Consider the following 21,638-nt stretch of genomic DNA (forward strand, 5'->3'; position numbering starts at 1 on the left):
GTTCGACCTCCACTTTCATGAATCTTTGTATTTCGCCATTTCCATATTCCCCACACTACTCTAGGGAATGCCAACAGCCAACATTTTCCAATGATTTGTTATTTGTTCAAACATGAAGTGTCTTTTTATGATGTTTTCTTGAAGTTCTTGTCCTCTTCCAATATAAATGTCTCGAGTCAAACGGCCCTCTGTGCCAGATAAACAGAGTTCTCCTTGGCATTCTGAATCACTCTAAATGCAATTCGTATGCTCCCTTACTGTTCCCCTTCAAAATAAACAGTGAATCGAAATTGGACCGTGTACCCAACTTGGCACGCACTGATAGATTGCAACTTTTTAAATGTTGAAAGAAGTATTCACCGGAATGTTGATAGAAGTAACTTTTTGAGTAAGGGTGGGTATCGGGAAGGGCCGGGCCGGGCCCGGGATTTTCCCGGCCCATACCAGGCCCAGCCGGCCCGACCCGACGCCCAGCCTTACTTTTGAGTTTGGAGCCAATGAAGCCATCCAACATAATCCCATCCATTTAGCCCCTACAAAGTGGTCGAACTAATGTCGCGAATCGAATTAATAGAAAAAACGATGTGGTACATAAACCGGACCAGTTACTAATCTTGGTTGTATTTCATTTTTTCATTAATGTTTATCAATTTTAACATAGTTCAACTGATTAAACTGATCGCTTTTCAATTTTTCGGATTTCACTTAGAATTTTCCGATGAAAAATCCATTCTGGTTTATTTGATTTAGTTGATTTTCTTAATATTTTTTTATTATAAATACTGCAACTTAAAACCATTTTTTTAATAGCAACCCTTGACTAATCAGATCCCATGTAATTTGTTATGGCTTACCCTTTGTCTAAAAATAACGACTACCCCAGTAGTAATGCTCACCTTTGAAGGAAAACATGAAGACAAAAGAAAAGTTAAAATAAAATAAAATCAAATCATAGTAAACAAGTTCGCTTTCCTTTTCTCCTGCTAACACACACAAAAAAGGGGTCAAGGTTTCATTCGATTGAAGGCATATGCACTCGGTTTTGCCGTAAAGCCCTTCAACCGAAAGAGTTTGGTCTTAGTAGCCGAATGCTCAAATACATGCCTTCTGTTACAAGGAGGAAGCATTGGAAAGACATTCCTTTGTGAGAAAGGAAAGGAAAGGAATTAAAACTCTGACTGAAAAACAAGCATCTTTTGCACCGGACAGTCTAAGTTCTATGTTTATGGTAGCTAGCACATAACTTGCATATCTAAAGTCGACGAGTTCAGAACACTAAAGAAACATGGGGCTTCCCTCCTTTTGTCGAGAGGTAGAGTAAGGGATCTGCTCACATCCAAAGTCGCTAAATTCAAGTATATGGTTTTCATGTTTTAAGATTTGTTAAGTCACACGAGATGATTGTTATCTCCTTTTCAATAGCATAATTGGAGAGAGTTTAATGATTATCTCTACCCCCCTGTAGGAAAATAAATAAGGAAATAGAAAGTAATCTGCTGCCAATGATAAACTGTTTTAAATGGAGTTAGAATATGGCTTTGAAGATAGAGTCGCACATAATCTCCAGATCAAGCAATCTGTTGGCAACACCATCAGAACAGCGACTCTACTGCATAGGCATCCAAAAACATCTTTGAAAAAGGGGAAAATAGAGTGAACTGCTTGTCTCCAATCATCGTTTTGAACTCTCTTTCAAGAAAAAGAAAATCATAAAAACGTCAAACTGGCGAGATTTCACTCTTCTCAACAGTTCCTGATACAAACATAAAAAAGGACATGAAACAATACAAGTTCATGCGTATAGTAGCCCTGGATAATCTCAACTAGGATTCATCATGTAACATGAGTTGGGATGAGTTCGTCTTCCTCTCTCCACGTTTGCACTGCCAACGTAGGTCTAGAAATAGGAAGTTTTGCCCTTCCCATTTAAATGGGCCCAAAGACGACCTGACAGGCACAAATCATCCGCAGATTCTGCACACTGTTGAAAATTGTTTCGGCCAATTGCTTCATTATCAAAATAACTCCACCTCCAGTTCAAATTGATGCCTCAGCAAACATGATAGAAACAGAAATATACACCAACTTGACTAAAATATTCTAATGAACATTGCTGCAAACCTCTGATGTTCACCAAAACAGGAGGAAGAACTTTATGACCGACAACACATGTTGCTCTTGGCAGGGATCTCTTGTGCTGGGCCAGGAATGACAATCTTCTTTCCTGTGAGCGAGGTTGGGTTTCCATTTGTCTGATCTTCTCCACCAGCCAAGCTTTTCTTATTGACAATGTTGAAAATCTCGGTCAGCACAGTTAAGAAGGCGGGCTCGACATTAGTTGCATTTAATGCAGATGTCTCCAGAAAGAATAGGCCTTCTTTCTGTGCAAATTCTTTCGCATCTTCTGCAGGAACAACTCTCTGATCTTCAAGATCAGATTTGTTGCCAATCAACATGATGACAATGTTCTTGTCAGCATGGCTTCTCAGTTCTTCTAGCCACCTTGGAATGTGGTCAAAAGTTTGGCGTTTGGTTATGTCATAAACCAACATGGCCCCGACAGCACCTCTATAATATGCACTTGTCACCGCCCGGTATCTGCCACCAGAAGGGAAGTAAGCTACCAAAGATGTACCATATTTCAGACAGAAAGTTGCATCATATTTCAAATAAATTCATCGATGATGAAATTTCATGGTTAAAAGTGCAGCCGTGTAACTAAATTATGCACCATAGTTTTCTAAACCAAAGTGAAACTATAATACCGCAAGTTGCTACAGTGACTAACCGTTCATTAAATAGTTACGAGAAAAGGAACAAAAAAATCTTTACAGACCACAAAAGTTCACGCTTTTTTATTGTAAATGAAGATCACCATGTATTTACTTTGCAGACCAAAAGTTAAGATTAAACTTGGAAGGTATCCTGATGAGTGATGACATTGTTACTTTACCATTTTTGCATTATGGTAATAAGCTGGAAAGCAAAAAAAGAGTAATTATGCCCCTTTAGGGTAATAACAGAGTGATTCCAATTTTTGAATAAAATTTCATGAAAAAGTACATGGTTATCTATGAAAAAAACACCAAACACATAGAAGCAAAATATTTTTCGTTTTGAGATGTGTTTTAAGGTCTATATTGATCACTAATTAACATTAATAGATTCTATTAAAATATATTTGGAATTTGTTATCAGAAAACCAAAATATATGAATTTGCTAATGGTTACTACTGCACAAGTCTCAACACATAAGCAGCAACTGTAAACCACCCAATTTTCATAATTACTATAATGTGGTTGCAATATTAGTTTTCACATACCATTATGCCTTTCCTGGGAAAGCAAAAAGGTGTCTAAAGTAGTCTTATGGACATTACTCTTGAAGATAAAACAGAGTTTGTGGGGAAATATAAACTAGATGGTACTGTGGCATGTTTCAGTAAAGTGAATGCATAATATGTAATAGTCATAAAAACCAATGAATTAAGAATCAAGAATTAGGAAAAGCAGAGAAAAAGAAATAAAAACTTAAACCAAAATAAATCAGTCCATGCAGTGCAAAAATAAGCTTAATACACAACAATTTAGCATGTGCTAAAATGAAATATGGTAGCACGTAATGAACTACATGCTACATGAGGGAAAGCATGAAGAATAATGAATAAAGAGTATACGAGAAGAGAAACCCTAGAGAGGAGTTTACAATAATTGATCATCTAATCCCATAGCAAAGAAGATTCCCAACTACATATCCAAGACTAACCTTATGGATATCTGGATCTGTAGTATCAACATGGTTACCCAATGTTAGAATAGTGGATCCAGATCCAAATTATATAGATCTGGATAAGGCGCATCATGAGGATCATGCTAGCCATGCGTATAAAGTTGCCAAACAAAGTATCGGGAAGAATCATGGGGGTCCATCCATTAAGATAGAGGTTACCAAGATGAGAAGCACACACTGTGGCGATGAGGATAGAAATAATCAGGGGAAAAGAAAAGAAAATAATTTGTAACAATCACCGTTATTCATGTAACAGCACACCAAAAATCAAGAGGACAATATCGTCACCTTCCATTGTGTAATCTCATACCACTTGTTCCTTAACATGTACGATGATGTATCCTGATGCTTGACATAAATCTTTGCTGTTTTCTTTCTTAGTCAATCACGGTATATCAGATCTGTTCAAAACATGATTAAGTATAAAAAAAAATTGTAAATCTACCCACTGAAAGTGCTTGGACGAGCTGGGATGTTTTCCCTTGACTAACTTGTTATGTTTCAAACATATGTACCCCCTTAGGAGATCATTTTCCCATTTGTCCTCCAAGCTGATAAGACATGGGTGCCCATGAAACAAGGGCCCCAAAAATGAAAAACAGAACAAAATGTGTATTGTATGAAAGTTCTAATTCCTAAAAAGTAAATACGCATATACAAGCCACATTCTCTGAGAGTAAGAACCATTATAATGAAACCTTAAAAATGACATAACATTTGCAGATTAAAATTACAAAACTTTCTAAAGGCAATACTGCCTTTACATCATACAAACCAGAGACTGAGTCTCTACAGATTACTTATGGAAATGTGTGTGTGTTATCATTCAATATCACAGTTCAACTCAAGTATGGATACTGGATTTCATTAAGAGGTCATGATCGACGACGGACCTACAGGATCAAGGAGTACATAATGTGAAGCAGCTATAACCTGAAACCGACTAAAAAAATGTCGTTCAGATATGATTCCAGGATATACCTGAAAGGACTTTTACTTCAATGTACCAAAGATTTTGAAGGAATGAAAAACTGAATAGGGTAAGAAGGGATAGAGGGTGAAACCATGGTTCCCAAGATAATAGTAAAAATACTAGTACATAATGACCGTAAAACTGCTAGTGAGGCATGCTCCCTTATTTTTTCCAGAAAGTAGAGAACTGCTAGTGAGGTATGCTCCCTTATTTTTTCCAGAAAGTAGAGAACATAAAACTGTATGCAAAATGGTTTTAAGTATTTTAGGCCATCGCCTGTTTTCAATGGCTTGGGAACAGTCCCATAAATTAAGATTTTGAAAAGATTAATGGCCATGTGTATCAGAACCTCTTCTTACATTGTCTCCTAGTTCTTAGCAACTAGGAATTTAAGAGGTGGATTAGCATCGAGTTGGTTTTGGGTTAATTCAAGTTAGTCTGGGAGTCATAAAGAACACTCTGACCTGAATACAAACATGAGAAATCGTTGTTCCATTCGGAAGAATACATATTAACAATATTAAGTTATTAACTTTGAAAACAAATTGGAAATAGTTCCATAGTAAAGGTTCTGAGAAAGATTGATGGTTACATATACCTAACAGAATATAGTTACACACTTAAATTATGTTTTAGAGGCGCATTGTGTTGTTTTTCTTCATAGTTACATTATGCAACAAAACCTATAATATGATTTAATTGCTATACCCAATACAAATCTCATCGATTGATATCCCTATTCTACGTTCAATTCTTTCTCATGAAAAAGTCTCCAATTCCCGTTCGGCTTCAGTAACATCCTTCCCTTCTCATATTGCTTAAGATGCCGCCACGAAGAATTTATATCACCAGAAAGATTATACAGCTAGAAGTTAACAACAATCATATCCTTCGTAATTTCTTAGATATTCCACAAAAACATGGTTACAACCTAGAAGGCAAAAGATTCCTGATCTAGGACAAGAAACTTGTCTCTCTTGTAACTTTTTTTTTCAGCAATCCGGGTTATCAGTGTTTTTCAAAATTAAGAAATAACTAAGGGCACTCTTCTTTAGTTCTTTTAAATTTGGCTCCATAACCCCACAGCTTACAAGCTTCACATACTACGGTAGCTAAAGGTTTCAATTGTGTATTTTGAATCTGTCGAGACAAACCTGTTCATATCAGACTGATGAAGAACCGTGCACTAGGAAGCAAAATTGTAAACAGCAGTGTATAAGATGCAGATCATCCTTCAACAGGAATACCACAACTTTCACGGTGAAAAAACACATTAAAGCAAAAAAAAAACGACAAAGGATGGATAAAACGATATAGCTTCAACGGATTTAGACGGTAAAAAACAGCGTCGATTCCCGACCATCCGGGAAAATTTTTTAATTCGTCAATGCTATGCAAGCATGATCTCTTGCGGTTCAGCTAATTACTCCACCAATCTATTTCTCGTAACACTAGACTTATGGTTTCAGCAACTTTCAATAGAGAAGCAGCAATCCAGCAGAAAAAGAAAATGTTTTTCTATTCAGAACACGCGGGAAAGTACGAGATGCAGCAGAGCACCGTAAACAGAATGCGAGCAACAGTTCTTTCGCAACCTCAACTCACATGACCGCGAAAACATAGCTCGACGATCTGCCTACCCCATTTTTTTCAGGCATAACTGTGAAATGGATGCCACATCATCATCACCCAAGCAAGAGAAAACAGTATAAGAAGCGCGATCCAATACAACATACTCCGAGAGGAACACAGACGAAAGGCAGACCCAAGCTCCATTCTGACACTTTTCCGCTCAAATAAAAACAAGATAAATAAGAAGAAGCAAGGACAGGAAGAAGGCGAGCTACCTCTCCTGGCCAGCTGTGTCCCAGATTTGGGCCTTGACGCTCTTGTGCTGGATGACGAGCGTCCTGGTCTGGAACTCGACGCCGATGGTGGACTTGGAGTCGAGGCTGAACTCGTTTCGGGCGAAGCGGGCAAGGATCTGGGACTTTCCGACCGCTGAGTCGCCAATAAGCACGATCTTGAACACATAGTCGATCTTCTGGCTGGTATCCCCATACCCACCTCCCGCCATCTCCCTCACACGTCCTCAGTGGTCGAAGTCCAACCAGAAGACTACGGAAGAAGAAGAGGAGGAAGAAGAAGAAGAAGAAGGGGAGGGTGAAGAGGATGGTTCTGTTGTTTGAGTTGGGTTGGGTGGCCCGAAAAAGAAGGGCCTGAGATCTAGAGAGAGAGAAACGTAGGTTGGAATCAAAGCGCGGTCGCAGGAGAGGGTCGGTTGTTAGACGGAGTGAGATTTAAGAAACAAAAGCATGGAAGGAACGCCTGCCCTTCAGCTTCGCTCGCTGCCTCTCTCTGTCCGCCTCGCCGAGGGTGCACTTGCAATAATTGCACACACGATCACAAAATCGGTGATGTAAGAAACATCTAAAATTGTTAGGTACGAAGAACAAATTGTCACACATAAACTGCACAAATTCCAGGAATATCAAAACAAAAACAACGAAGTTATAACCTGCTAATTTTGTGATTAATAAGATCTTCTTTCCTTTTTTTTTTTTTTATTTCTTCCAAAACCTTATGTATTTTACATTCTCATGCTTCTGCGAAATACTTAACAAGAAGCTTCATTGAAAAAATTTAAAACTCTTTCATTAAACATGTGAACAGCTGAGGTGGTTGGAACTTGGAACCCGTGTTCCACCCAGTATTTGTCTTTTTATAAAAAAGTTATTTCCTGAATTTCACTTTTACCCTTATGGCCATGGGAGAGATCTTTTGGCTTACCATGAAAGATGTTCTTGTCCTTCTCTCACTGTCTAGGCCTAACATATAACCTGTTCTGAGAATTTAACGTGTTGTGTTTTTAACAATATCAAAATTCCAATCGGAAAAAAGAAACTAACGCCATTTTGGCTTTGGCTGTCTTTCACAAATCTGAGTGGGGCTCCACGTTGAATACTAGTCAATGCCAAAACCTTTATATATATATATATTTCTGGCACTATCTATATTCTCGTAGATGTATTTCTTGAAAAATGAGCATGAGACGTGACTAGAGAGTGGGGATGGTAGAGGCAGGCAAACTATGATAATCTGCTAAGTAGTGGCAAACATTTATATGTGAACATATATGGTCAATAACAGCTATGTCCGCCTGACTAGAGAGTTAGTTTATTTGACAGCTTCAAGTTTGGAAGAAGGTGATATCTTCTTCTGTTCTTCATGAGGGTGATGAAAATCTCTAGTGAATTGTAGTTTCTCGATTGGTTTCTAAACCATCTTTGAGGGACTGGCCAAGTTTTAATTTGGGGACAACGGAAGCTTCCGGTGAAAATAGGAATCCATTTTATTAAACAAAAAATGAGATATGTTTTTCAAATCCTTTTCAAAATGATTACGTTACCAAAAGATAATTGACTGGGATCCCAGCCAACTTGTCATGTAACACATTCTTTATATCCCCTCTCTAACATACTGCAAACTTTCACTATGACAATTGTAATTTACTAAGATGGCTCTGCATATGCAAAAGATACCTACTTGTGGTACCTTTGATGGCTTTGTTCAGTTCATCTTTTCAAGCGTCATTGTTGGCTTGTATGACAATTATGTGCTCGTTGGTGTTAATCTTACCTAGACATTTGTTCAAAACTCAGTTCTCATAAAATACTCTCCCTTCTTTCGACCAAGAAGAGACTCTGAACCTGTATTCTCCATTGTTGCTTTTAATCAATCCTGCAATACGGCTCAAACCTTCTCCATGCTAAGATGCAATGTGGATGTTGTAGCCTACTCCTTTTCGAAAGCTCTAATCTGTTGACATGATACCTTGGCATAGCTAGATTTTCACTCTTTGATTGTCCATTTTGTTTTGATTTACTTTCTTGTATTGTTCTATGCAACATTCTCAAAATCTAAAACAATAGGCACCAACTATTTATTCCTAATCATGTTTCACCTTGTTCCTCAACTGCCATACGAACCCGATAACCATATGAAAAGTTGTTTTCCATATGCTCGCTCACAGTTTCCTTTTGAATTCTTTCTAAACCACCAAATGAAACCTTGCTTAATGGCGTGTTGTCGAGGAATCTTTTGATTGAATTTAGCAGCAATAAATTATCATAACATTTTAGACTTCGAGCATCCAAAAAAGAGGTGGCTTTCATCCTTCTCATCGGTGTGGCAGAGGTAACACCTTGAAGCTACCTGCACTCCTAACTTTTTGAGTCTGGTATCAGTCATGGTTCTGCCATGACTCCCAATGTAAACCGTCCAGATTGCCCTTGAGAAACCATTTTTTGCCCAAAAGTGCTAACTCCACTTTTCAATTTTCTTATGCAACCTGATAGCCTCCCAAATCCTTTTCCGAGTGATGGGGCGAGGGTGTTGATTAGCCCAGACGACCTGATTATCCACCACAACGAGCATCGTAGTATCAAGCCTCCATCTTTTCACTGCCCAGTGGAAGCTTGAAATTCAGATTCAACAATTAGTAAAACTGAAAAAAGGGGATGGGTTTAATTATAATTAGTTCAACTTACAACTTCTTTGGTCTTGGAAACTACAAGTAGAAGGAAGCCAAAGCATCATAGTCACAATGAGCAATTTGCAGAGACGAATGCAGCAGAAACCTTCCCCAATCACTTACCCGGCCGGTAGTAGCTGGCTGATTGTGGTATTAATACAGTAACACACTCAAAGATCCTGCCAATACAAAAGTGTACCCGACTTTGTCCCAGCTGCAAAGTGGTGCCAGATTCATGAGGTTTGGGCCAGAAATCCGAGCGTAGCAGTAATTGCCAAAGACAGTTGCGAACAGCGGCGGAGCCAACATGCAAGCAGGAGTCACGAAATAAGACGGTGATCACTAGAGTCGTAACGAAATGTGATAATTCTCTCCATCAAATTGCTACATCAGTAAGGCCACTTGACAAAAACCAAAGTAATTCCAACATTCAAGCACTTATAAAATAAATCTAGGGCAGAGTATTAACTAGATCAAGTTTACTCCATCAAATGCACATATCTTTTCCGGGCCTCATTCATTCATCTAATTTTCGTTCTACATAAACTTATAAAAACTCAAGTTCATTGGACCTGCATACAATGCCAACACGAGGGAACACGGACAAAGATCGAATGTCTGATATTCTGCCCTCAAATTCTTGCTCAAAATTCTGCTTAATTTGACGAAGGGTAAACATTTTTCATATCTCTCCATCCCAAAGTTCCTCAAGGGTTTTGTATGGCCCAGCAGAAGATAGAAAATGAGAGCAACCCCGAGTTTAGTTTGAGGAAGAGAGCGAATGACATCTAGTTCTTCTCCAGCCAGCTGCCAATCAAAAATATAAAGATTTTTCTTCATCCTCTCCTTTCTGTAGCTCTTCACCACCAACCTCACGTCTTGCTGGACTCCCCACCTCGAACAAACCTGCAAGGACACCGTCCTACATATTACCACAGATGGAGAATATTGGGATATATAAGGATTTAGGATATTGGTTTCTTTCTGTAGCAAATCGAAGCATCCATGTAATTGGATTATTTCAGTTTGGCCTATTACATTCTTATGATTATTGGTTGATTTGACCATCAAGATAGCACAGTCCATCACTATGTCAACGTCGATATAGGTTCAGAAGCATTATTATATATGATTACCTTAGCCACAGTCTTTTCTGTGGCTTGAGCAGTCTCCTTGAGGACTGGGTTTTCCAGAACTGCATTTGTACCCCACAGATTGTTCCCATGTGCTCCCCGTGGAGACCAAGCAGTAATGTGGATGCCCTTGCTTGCACAGAACTCCCTCAACTTCGCCTGTTGCCACAGTGGATGCGTCTCCACCTGTTGATAAGCTTTCGCACCTTCGGATTCGTTTGTCCGAACTGCTGGGGTTAGGCCCCCAGTCTTTTATTACAAAGGACAGATATATATATATATATATATATATATAGAGAGAGAGAGAGAGAGAGAGAGAGAGAGAGAGAGTGAAATTGGTAAAAAAACGGACACTTAGGTTAGGGATAAAAATCAGACCATTTTTTTGTTAAAAAAACTACTTTAAATAAAATATAATCACATTAATATTTTTATCAACCATTTTGATACAAATCATATTTTGATTCAAGTTGTTTTAATGAAAAATGTTGAGTTTTTTATTTTGGCTTTTTAACTTGTCCCCTTTCAAAATTTTTTGTTATTGGAGGCCCATTTAAGTGGTGTGGGAAGCACATGGTTCAAGAAACGATTCATCTTATATGTGTTCCTGCCCATCCCCAAATGGATATGATACCTTCCTTACCGAAAAACATTAAGTTGCTCACATGAATGATGAATAAGAAGAGAGAGCAAATAACTAGATATTTGATATAAAATCACTAAGATTGATTGATTGTGTTTTTGCTGGTGTTAGCACCCAAGCGTTCATGCATCGTTTAGCATATTACCAGTAAAAGCCGATACCAGGGAAACGCTCTTTTGTGGGGGATTAAAAAAAAGAGAGAAGAAGAAGAAGAAGAAGAAGAAGATCAGCAGCAAACGCCCAGCTTCTTGCATGTGAAGTTGCTCACGCCAATGGACTTGGCGAGGCCGAGCCTTTGGCACTCCTCCTTGGCCGCCGATGTCCATTGGCGGCACCTCCTGGCTCTTGTAATCAAACGTCGCCTCTCTCAATCCCACTGAGAAATGGATTCAGTAAAGATCCAGATATTCTTGCTGCAATTTCTTGAAACCGACCAATTTTGAGAAGGGAGAACTACAGATGGTCTAACCGTGCATAGATAAAGAAAAACAAAAGATTGCCACCCTTTGCCGTTTTATGACAATTCTGTACTCCAACTGCAGGAACGGAGGCAGAAATTTTATGATGAGGAAAGATAATACTTCAAATTGTTACTTTTAAAGGGTAACCAATATGTAGAGAATTAAATATATACTATGTAATAATATATAAACCAATAAACAATTTTTGGCATTGTTTAAATGAGTTAATAAACAATACGGATACTGTGTAAAACCCTCCAAAGTCATACTCTTATATCTTCAAGGTTTTGTCTTGCTTCTTCGGAGTTGTGAATCGATGGTACATCCATTGAGCCAGAAATTCAAGTAAGGGCAAAACACAAAAAGAAATTAACACTTGAGGTACTCATATAATTAATGTATGAAAATGTGTTCTCTTATATGGAAATTTCTGAAAAATTGAGGTGTCGTGCAAGAAAATGTAGGTAACCTCATCTAGGCCACTGGGTAGGAGACAAAAACCGGATTTATTAAAATTACTTACTAAATTGTATTTTTAAAAATCTAACATTATAAGAGACAAAAACCAGATTCATTAAAATTAATTATCAAAATAAAGTCTTTACAGTCTAACCTCATAGATATGATATTAAGGGCGATTTCGTTAAAAAAACACATATTATGCTAGTCATTCTCTTACTTAAATAATGTTTTCTTAATAAAAAAATCAACATCTCTTATAACAAGGAAAGATCGACCCAGAGAAAAATTGGCGAGCCAAATGATCACCACATAAAAGAAGGAAAAAGTGTGCCTATGGCGGCAATGAACCAATTGAAGACCAAGGCGGAGAGAATCAGACCAGATCTAGGTGAATTATAGTTTATAAGTCGAGGAGAGGGAGACAGAAGCGCTTGGAAGAAGAAGAAGATGGTGGAGGCCAATAGGCCGTAGGAGCAAGCAGAGAAGAAAAACTGAAAACAAGGAAACTTTTTCAGGGCTATCCAATGCTGCCCAACAAGACTTACGCAAGTCATTCGGAGGGCAGGGAGGACTCCTTCAGTTCAGGGTAAGCATCAGCAGCCCACAGCTTGGAGGTGACAAAGAATTGCTCCCTGCTGCCAACCAGACCTTGCTCGAACGCGTCCTTGATGGCTTTGCCGATTGGCTTTTCGGATCCATAGACCGCCGCGGAATCAAAGTGGCGGAATCCGGCCTCCATGGCGTCGAGAACAGCCCTGTACACCACCTCAGGTGGGGGAACTGGTACCACGGCGGTGCCCAGGTCAATCAATGGCATCTTAAAGCCAGAGTTCAGCGTCACCTCTGGGATGCGGCCGTTCTCCATTCCCTCTGAACCTGTTTCACTGTCTCCAAACACTTCGTCCCTCCGGTACTGGCAATGTGCTTCTTCTGATAAATAATCCTCGCCACCATTGTACAGTTCATTTGAATGATTCGACGATGGACTATATTTTTTGGATTTTTGTTCGTATCGTTAGCCCTGCTGTTTGTCTATCATTCTCAACAGCGTTGTATACATAGACACACACACACACACACGTGTTGCAATAATGAAACTGAAGAGTGAACGGCTAAATTAAAGACTCATGATAAGGACGAGAATCTTGGTATACATGCCACTAACATCTCATTGTCTTAACTGCTGTAAATTCAAATTGACTTGCGATATAAGTGTCATGACATACGGTAATCCGTCTATCAGAACTCGATTAATGGTAGAATTTTTTTTCTCAATTCTCGTTTTTTTGCTTCGACATACATCATCAAAGATTCCCTGCAAAAAAATGACTTTCTTGCAACAAGGAGGTTAGAATATGTCTTAATTTACTCACAAGGATGGTTCACCAAAGATGAATATTTAAGAAAAAAATTGTTGCTAAGCATCAACAGGAATATCGAGTTAAAACCCCTGCTGGATTTAGAAAAGATACGAATTCATAAAAGCTCGATTTTACCTCAGTTGAGTGGAAACCACAAAGAACCCCGGCTCACCATAATCACAGCCAAGGAAATAGTTACCCTGCCAAATTCTTTACTGTGCAAATTTTTTTGTAACAATTGTTTTCCTTTGTTTTCTATTCATTCAGTGCATACAAGATGCGTTTTATCTTCGCCTTCTTGAGAATACAAAGAAAACAAATGATTATTTTTAGGTTTGTTTATTTTTAAATTATTTTATATGTTTCCCTTGACTATATTGCCCATTGATTCGGTTGAATCGACAAGCTGGCCAATTTAATCCAGTTTCCATTTCTAGTGCGATTGCTAGTGGAAAATGTGGGAGAACAGAAACGCGTCATCCTGATCGAAATAAATGTAAATGTAAACGTAATACATTCCTTTCATTAGAACGATCAGACTACAGAGATGAGCACCACGTGCAAACCATTTCCGAAGCCACATTTTAATCACATTATTTGCCAAAGCCAAACTTCTGATACGTGTTTGAAAAATAGAAAAGGGGGAAAAGATCACATAATCCGCCAAACTACTTCTTGAAAGGCTTACACTCATGTACAATTTTGAATTTCTGCCACTTAATTGCATGCGATTAACTATATAATGTAATCAACCTGATCTGCTTTCAATTAAAAAAATGACATGCAGGAGGGATCAAGATCACTCGTCAGATTCCAGGTTTGAAATTATTCATCAATGCCCAGATCCAGTATGTCATACATGAAGATGTCAACCTTCGGCCATTTTTTTTTCACTTTAGTGCTGAAGCAAATAAGTATATCAGAATAAAAAATCGTGTGGTAAAGAAAGAGCGATGCAAGGTCAGGAAGCTAAAAGCCATCGCTTTTCAATCTTAGCCAAACGAAGCTTTAATTCTGTTCAATAAAAGGTAGATGCCTATCCCGGGAAGCGTTGCAGAAGAATAATAGACAAATGAAAATTTTCTATTGGAGCAAGCGGTGAAATGATCAAATTAATTAAGTTCAGTGACGCACCTTTTTGCCCTTCCCAGTTGACGGAAACCCCGTTTCATTAACTATACACCGACGTTTGGTTGGTGGGGCTTTATTTCGCTGAGATGATTCTCTGAGGCGTTACTCTAGATTTCTAGTTTTCCAAGTGAAGAAAATTGAGTCACTTGAAAGACCTGCGAAGCACCCATTTTGCGTTAGTCGGATGAAAACCACTTCTGGGCAGCCAGTTTCCTTACCTTTCTGAGGCAAACAGAACCTTGAAACGCCAATCATTATTAGTATGTAAAGGGACAGAAAATGAATACATCTACCCCAATACTTCATAAGGCATAAAGAAAGAAACCAACTCAAGTGCAAAATGTTCGGAATCTTCGTCACAGTTCACAGAAACTTCAAATCTGAATGGACTGTTCTCTTCACATAGAAGGAGCAGCTTCAGCAATATTAACCAAATCTTGAAGAAATCTGTTCTCTTGTTCACTTTGCTCTGAACCTTCTGGCTCCGGCTGTTATTATCACTTTCATCTCCACTAGCTGATTGGCCTGCGGTCCTAAAATTAGAAGAACGAGACCCACTTGACATCGGATGATCAGAGTCTTGAGGTTTTAGCAGTCGCTGGAAGCTTAGTTTAACACTCTCTGCCGTAATGTTCCCAAATAGGATTTCAGCAGCTCTGTTCTTTACAGTCAACGACACTTTTCCAGAGTCATCCCAAACATAAATCTACACATTAATCAGAAAATGTAGTGCATCAGTTGTAAGATCATCAAGCTACATATGTTAGTGAAAAATAAGACCCTTCACAAGAGATAACATGGTAAGCTCATAAAAGGTTCGGGCATACAAATGAATGGGAAATTCAAAGCCGCCAGTAATAGATGGGGCATCTCCTATCAAGCTTTCACTTGTTCTGCGGATTCTGGGAAGTGTCCAAATGGCAAGCTCTACCAGTCCATAACAAATCAATAACAAATCGAGAAACGGCAGTTTTTTATGAGAGAAATAGATAAAACTTTGTGATACTGAATTTGTGAAACTCAATTACCAGCAGAGAAAAACGCATCCCTGCTGCCTTGAACATTGATTAGCGCTTGAGAATCACAGAAAGAAAGAAAAATATAACCTCTAGACAGGCCATTGTTTCAATGTTTTGCCATTTTAATTTTTAATACTAATTGCTAGATAACAGAATCTTCAAAACAGTCTTCACACCGTGTCAACTAGCGTGCAATTTGCTTTCTTTCTCATTGGATCCTTCATAGAATCATAAGTTTCTACTTGCTACACACACACACACACATATACATATCCTTGCCTCACCCTCATAATGTTCAAAGTTTCAAACTAATAAATAAAGCCTTTCAGAAACGAACTGTTCTCTGTTGCATGTGCTAAAAATTTGGGTCAAATATGGATTCCCTTCCATATATATGCATCACATGCCCCGGGTGATCTTTTGCTCCAATGAAAAGGAATTTAAGCCCCTTTGAAGAATTTCAGAGAATCAAATGAGCTGAATTTTGCCAGGGTGTTGCTTAATAAACAACGGACGATGAAGTGAGAAATGGAAAAGAAATTTGACAAGTGAGATGATACTTAAGCTCACAGGAAAGATGCAAATTAAGAAGCCAAGGAATTAATACAGGTGCAAGGGCACCATAAAAGAAAAAAAAAAAAAAGACCACGTTGGTTATACATCATGACAATTGGACGAGAAAAGTACCAAGAAATTAAGCTTGCCACTTACCATAACATATTATTCAGACATTAAACAACCAGGAAGATCTTAATGTATTTAATTATATATAGTAACTAATCAGATACATGTCTAATGAGAAGTATTAATGTTCCATGAGCTTAAAGCACTACTTTATGAATGGACTCCATAAAATTGGTAATGAATTGACAGAGGATGAAGGATATCACACTCTTAAAAATAGCCTGTTCCTGTTACAAACTGAATCTGAAAATCATTTCTAGCCTATCCAAAACCAAAAGCATGATCCAAAAAGCTACCAAGATGCATGCTGAGCAACAATAACCAAAAAGCGATATTTCCTTCTGGAGTATAAAACGTTGGGATGAAGGTGCCACCTGAAAAGGTTTGTAAATCCAACAAACTTCATGAAAATGACTCGAGCTTTTCTCACAGTAGAATGATGATGGCTGTCGCCTTGACAAACTACAGAGCAAGAGACAGAAGCATAGGATGAGAAACACGTCAGCGCTCAAGATTAAAATCTTTTATAGACATTGGATACATAGAAAGGAGACCAAAAAATTCTTGCATACCAGGAATCAGTAGGAGCACCACAGACCTTGCATCCTTGGCAGATTAAACAATCTAAAATATTATTTTCCCATTCGGAGAATCTCTTGTCAATGGAATAGAAACTCCCATCCAACTTCTGAACGTTGATATCTCCAATATATCCATGAATTTTCACATGACAAGGGTGATTAAGACATAGCACTTCTGAAATAGAGGTACAGTGTCTTAGTTCTTTTTCTCCATTTATCTTCCAGTTCTTTGCTGCTTCCACGTTTGGCTACAATTAAGTTGTCAATTCACAAGAATGAGCAAGGGATTCAAAGCACCAATTGTTGTTCAACCACAACATATAAGTTGCCAGTTGGACTCACGGACGAACATATCCATGTCAGACAAAATTGGAATATCTTAAATACTTCTGGGAACATGAAAGGAAAAGTAAATATAGCATCCAATACAAAAAAGCAAATGCAGAAAAGCAGATGGAGAAATTATTTGAACTGATATGGTTTGAAATTTACTTCTGCTGCAGGGATAATAAATAACACATCCAAATTAAACAAGACAAAGAAAGAGAGAGGAGCACTAAACTAAAGGACGCAAAAGAAAAGAGAGAAACAACAATGTTATATTTAACAGTTTTGATTACAATAAAATAAATTTGTCATTCATTAGCTGATCAAATCATGAAGCAAAAAATTGGACAGTAACACTTAAGAAAACTATCATGAGACATACTTGGAGGATGCGTGACAAGTCCAAGTCATATATCCTGCTTTCTCGTGCCCAATTGATAACCACCTTCAGTTTGTCCTTCGTTGTGCTTCCTAACTTCGTGCCCATTACAAGTTTATCCACATCTACAAAGCAACAATTATGTTGTAAAGCACAACATGTAATCACAAAATGGACTAAATATGAAAGAGATCAGGTAAAAGAGACCAATTTGTTTTTTTTTGTGTTTCCTAACTGTACACACATTACAAGTTTATACACATCTACCAAGCAACAACTACAATGAAATAACAACATGTAGTCATCGGTTGCAGTAAGAATGAAAAAAAGGTGAAGAATAAAAATATCAAAATATCAAAACCCGTCCACCAAGAACAAAGCACTTCAGGAGTTCCTGATGGGCCAAGCTACTGCTTTGTACAGCCATATCTTATTGTAAGAATTGAAAGGGAACCCTTCCTTTTTCATATCAACTGACTACACTATAAAACTGACATTCTTATAGATGTGCAAAGGTGGGACTCTTGAGAGATAACAATTACTTACAGTCATAAACAGTAGTCACTTTCACATGGAATTCTATTTCTTTCTGTGCCATATCTGGATCCATAAACAATATGTATGATACCAATTCATAACACCACCAGGCTAGGAGACAATAAATCGTCAGCGGTGGAACCTAATGGTGCATTTGTAGGCAAAATCTTGCAACACAAAAAAGTAGTATCGCGGTCTAGTTCTGAATGAAAGTATATATGCCTACTTCCCGGTCATTTTCTGACAGGATTTGCAGGATACAAGCTGACAGGGACACAATCTTTCTTGGCATTCTATGCTAACCTAGTAAGGCAGGAAATCCAGATTCCACCCACACAACGAAAACTCTCTAAGGGCCACCTAATGGAAGTTCTCCCATGAAATTCTAAACTAAGAAGGTAGGCCTGTAGCTACCAAGAAGACCATTAAGCCTTGCGTTTACTTTGTTATTAGGTTGGAAGTAGATAAAAATGATATAAAACATAATTCCCCATATTGAAAACAAATTTTCTACTGTAACGTGTTCGTCCAACTTAGAAAGACTTGGAAAACATGAAGCAAATACTAGTTTTTGTTCAGCTTAGCATGGGAAAAGGAAGTTACACATTATAAAAAACATGGTTTCGTATTTGAACTTTGAAGACAACTACTTGAACACAAAAGATGCAATTAACTTGGGAGATGAAGATACCCTTTAGAGAATTCAGCTCTGGAAGATGAATCAGACACAAAAAAGATGAGCATTGACGAGTTACAGCCTCCATAATACCTCCAAAAGTTGTTATCTGAACATCTTTAAAGGAAAATGAGAAAGAAAAAGACAGAAGCATCTATTAAAAACCCAAACAAGTAGCCTAGTGGATAAATGTATACAATCTACTGAAGACTACAAAATTACTGACCAATATCAGCACTAAATAAGTTCTGAAATTACATGAACAACAAACAAAAAAATATTTATAAAATATAGAATACCAAGTCTACTGTATCCTATTACCAATAATCAGTTCTACCTCTTCTTTCAAGCTACCTACTTCAAGAAAAGAAATGACATGGCATAAAATTTAAAGTAGACCTAGTCTATTAGACATATCAAATGCCACTGGACTTAGATGTAACAAATAACAAAGTATTAACTAAGGGAACTCACTCTGCATCAAAACTATATCACCAGCAGATATCTTGCCGAAAATCTGCTTATCCCATGATAATATGCTGAACTGTGGGTTAGTATTATCTCCAACCTGAGTACAAGTCCTTAACAAATTTTTACTTCTTGAAGATTTTGACTCCTGCAGATTTACAGAATAGTTGTATCAACTTCTGAACAAAGTTTTAGATGACGGTTTGTTAGGGTCGAAGTCAGGTTTCCATTCCATGAATCAGAAACAGTAAACAAGAGAGACGAAGACAAAAAAAGTGCAAACGACTTTAAATTTTAAGATATTGATTGCCATTAGTTACAAGGAATAATAGCAAAAAAACAAAAGAAACATAAAATTCTTAATGATCATGGTCTTATCTATGTTCCATTTTGTAACATCGTTCAATAAAGCCTGTGAAATACTGGAATACCATAATATTGGAGTTAACCCAGTGTCAGAAAATAAGCCTGGGAGCAGAAAAGGAAATGTACATCACAAAATGGTTCAGAAAGTCAGTTAACAACAGCAGCGTAAAAGAACATACGAGTTGTATAACATATCTGCAAAGGAATCTTTTAGCTAACACGGTAGCAAGCAGTGTAGCAGCTATATTGCTGTCACAACTGTAACAGAGTAACATGCGCTAAACTCTGTACAGAGGCAATGAACACAGTAAGAGGATGCAAGAGGAATCTTGTCAGTCACTATAATGGAGAACACAATAACATGCAGCCAGAGAGGCAAGTTGCATAAGCCTGACATGCTCTCCTATCCAAAATGGATAAGCTTGAGTTCCTCTCAAACAAGCTCAAACTTAATTAGTTGACTAGCTTCATAGTCTACCTTTATTACTTAATATGATAACCCACAATCTATGTCATATAGGTAATGAAAAGAGGCTGACGCACCGGAGTCGGGTGCACATCATAGCACTATGGGTGCAGCTTTCTGTAACTGATGGTTATTTATTATATTCTATGATCTAGTTCAAATGCGTATATTTCTCTTACCTCTGCCCATATAAGGTTCTTTACATACATAAATCCCAACAACCCCCAACTTTGACATCCCTGACTTCCATTCGTATGACATTGAAATCGACCGCGGAACCAAGACATTCAAGAACCGAAGCAAATGCCAGAGGCACATACTGTAAAGAGTGCTAAATCGGACAGGGAACAGATCTTGTTGATCAAAACCCTAACCCTAACTACCGTCGTCTCCACAGATCACCCATAACGAAAAGTAAAAAAACCCATCATTTGGAGATCGATTTGGCAAAGCTCGGGTCATCACATGAAGGCCAAACCACGATCGATCGTCGAAAATCGATCGAGGGAGGGAGAGAAAGAGACAGAGACCTGATATGAGCGGCAGGCGCGCACCAGAACGAGGAGCTGGACGTAATCCCCGACATGCGAGGCGGCATCGGAGAGGTCGATCAGAGGGCCATACCACTCGATAGCAGCCATCAATGGGCAATGATTCCTTAGGCAGCCCGCCGGTCGGCCAGTCGGTCGGTCGCTGGGCTTCGCCGGCAAGATTTTAAATTTTCCCGCGAGGCGATGGTTGCTCGGCCACCCGCCCAGAGTCAGAGCGAGAGACTCCGCCTGCTTTTACATAAAGCCAGCTGACCATTCGCCTATTTTCGTATAGCACCTATGTTTTCAGACGTGCCTAATTTTGGCACGCACTGTCGAACTGCCGAAGGCATGGCCAAAAACACGAGAGTGGAGTCGACGAGGAGCGTGAGTAGCAGCTGGGCACGCCGATTACCACTCGCCGATTACCACTCGATAGACTGATGTCATTGTTGCCTTGTGAGGTTAGTCTCGGCAGGGAGAGCCGTGCAGCATGGCCGAGGATGGATGTAAGCCCAAAAAGCGACCTACGGGGTCCGGATTCGTAGAGAGAGCGAGCGCAACCAGATCCAATCCAGGTGTCATTTTTGCCTATGTATATTTACTTTTTTGTACTGTCTCGGTTTGAGACGTATTAGGATCGTTTTACTTTAAGTTCTTTGTACCGTCTTGGGTTAAGAGTTAAGTGAACCGAGACGCTTTTAATGTATATAAGCTTTGTAATTAGGGTTTTTTGGATTACGCTTGAATGAAGAATGAATTGATTTTCACTTTGGGCGTCACACTTTCTCTCATCTCATCTTCTTCTCAACCAAGTCTACTTGTCTTCTCGGTGGCGGCCGGATTGATTTCTTCTCACCCTTGACCAGCGACAACTGATATCTTTCTTCGATCCGACGGCGTCAATCCTTCTCCCGTCCTCAATACTCTTTTCTTCTTCTCTCCAATCGGCCGAAGGAACATCTGTCTCCCTCCTTTGATCCTGCGATAAGAGGAAAAGCTGTGGTAGATCACAAAGTTGAAACCAATCCACCCCGCTGAGTGTGATCTTGAGTGGCGATAGCGCCTTGTCAGCGAGGTCCTTCCATCTTTTAAACAATTATAATTAACTGCCCAC

At 38.7% G+C, this 21,638-nt stretch overlaps 2 protein-coding genes and 1 pseudogene across 3 annotated transcripts; all 3 read right to left on the reverse strand.

Annotated features, from left to right (window-relative positions):
* Positions 1–1,649: 1,649 nt before the first annotated feature.
* On the reverse strand, positions 1,650–7,163 carry LOC116262002 (ras-related protein RABA4a). The gene is made up of 2 exons (XM_031640982.2): positions 6,611–7,163; positions 1,650–2,598 (listed from the first exon to the last, which is right to left on the reverse strand). Exons 1-2 carry the CDS (start codon positions 6,838–6,840, stop codon positions 2,154–2,156), a joined length of 675 nt encoding a protein of 224 aa, XP_031496842.1. The 5' UTR covers positions 6,841–7,163; the 3' UTR covers positions 1,650–2,153.
* A 2,560-nt stretch (positions 7,164–9,723) lies between these two features.
* LOC116262660 (protein REDOX 2-like) lies at positions 9,724–12,882 on the reverse strand (annotated as a pseudogene).
* Positions 12,883–14,507: 1,625 nt separating this feature from the next.
* LOC116263405 (uncharacterized) lies at positions 14,508–20,983 on the reverse strand. 2 transcript variants are annotated; one of them, XM_050080310.1, is made up of 8 exons: positions 20,522–20,981; positions 19,166–19,307; positions 18,707–18,808; positions 17,482–17,603; positions 16,764–17,020; positions 16,566–16,653; positions 14,707–15,194; positions 14,508–14,643 (listed from the first exon to the last, which is right to left on the reverse strand). In XM_050080310.1, exons 1-7 carry the CDS (start codon positions 20,630–20,632, stop codon positions 14,778–14,780), a joined length of 1,239 nt encoding a protein of 412 aa, XP_049936267.1. In that variant the 5' UTR covers positions 20,633–20,981; the 3' UTR covers positions 14,508–14,643; positions 14,707–14,777. The 2 variants fall into 2 exon arrangements, with proteins under 2 accessions (XP_049936267.1, XP_031499017.1); XM_031643157.2 differs by lacking the exons at positions 14,508–14,643; positions 18,707–18,808 and having other exon boundaries at positions 14,778–15,194; positions 20,522–20,983.
* Between the last annotated feature and the right edge of the window lie 655 nt (positions 20,984–21,638).

This window comes from Nymphaea colorata, chromosome 10, assembly GCF_008831285.2.
Source record: "Nymphaea colorata isolate Beijing-Zhang1983 chromosome 10, ASM883128v2, whole genome shotgun sequence".
Classification (NCBI taxonomy): domain Eukaryota; kingdom Viridiplantae; phylum Streptophyta; class Magnoliopsida; order Nymphaeales; family Nymphaeaceae; genus Nymphaea; species Nymphaea colorata.

Excerpts from the sequence above, each read along its gene's own strand:
- LOC116262002 (XM_031640982.2), bottom strand. The coding sequence starts at position 6,840 with ATGGCGGGAGGTGGGTATGGGGATACCAGCCAGAAGATCGACTATGTG. Across the intron at positions 2,599-6,610 it reads GACACAGCTGGCCAGGAGAG|ATACCGGGCGGTGACAAGTG; the intron begins GTAGCTCGCCTT and ends TTCTGGTGGCAG.
- LOC116263405 (XM_050080310.1), bottom strand. The coding sequence starts at position 20,632 with ATGGCTGCTATCGAGTGGTATGGCCCTCTGATCGACCTCTCCGATGCC. Across the intron at positions 17,604-18,706 it reads AGAGCTGAATTCTCTAAAGG|ATGTGGATAAACTTGTAATG; the intron begins GTATCTTCATCT and ends GTTGCTTTGTAG. Across the intron at positions 15,195-16,565 it reads GGATTTACAAACCTTTTCAG|ATTTATGTTTGGGATGACTC; the intron begins GTGGCACCTTCA and ends ATTAATGTGTAG.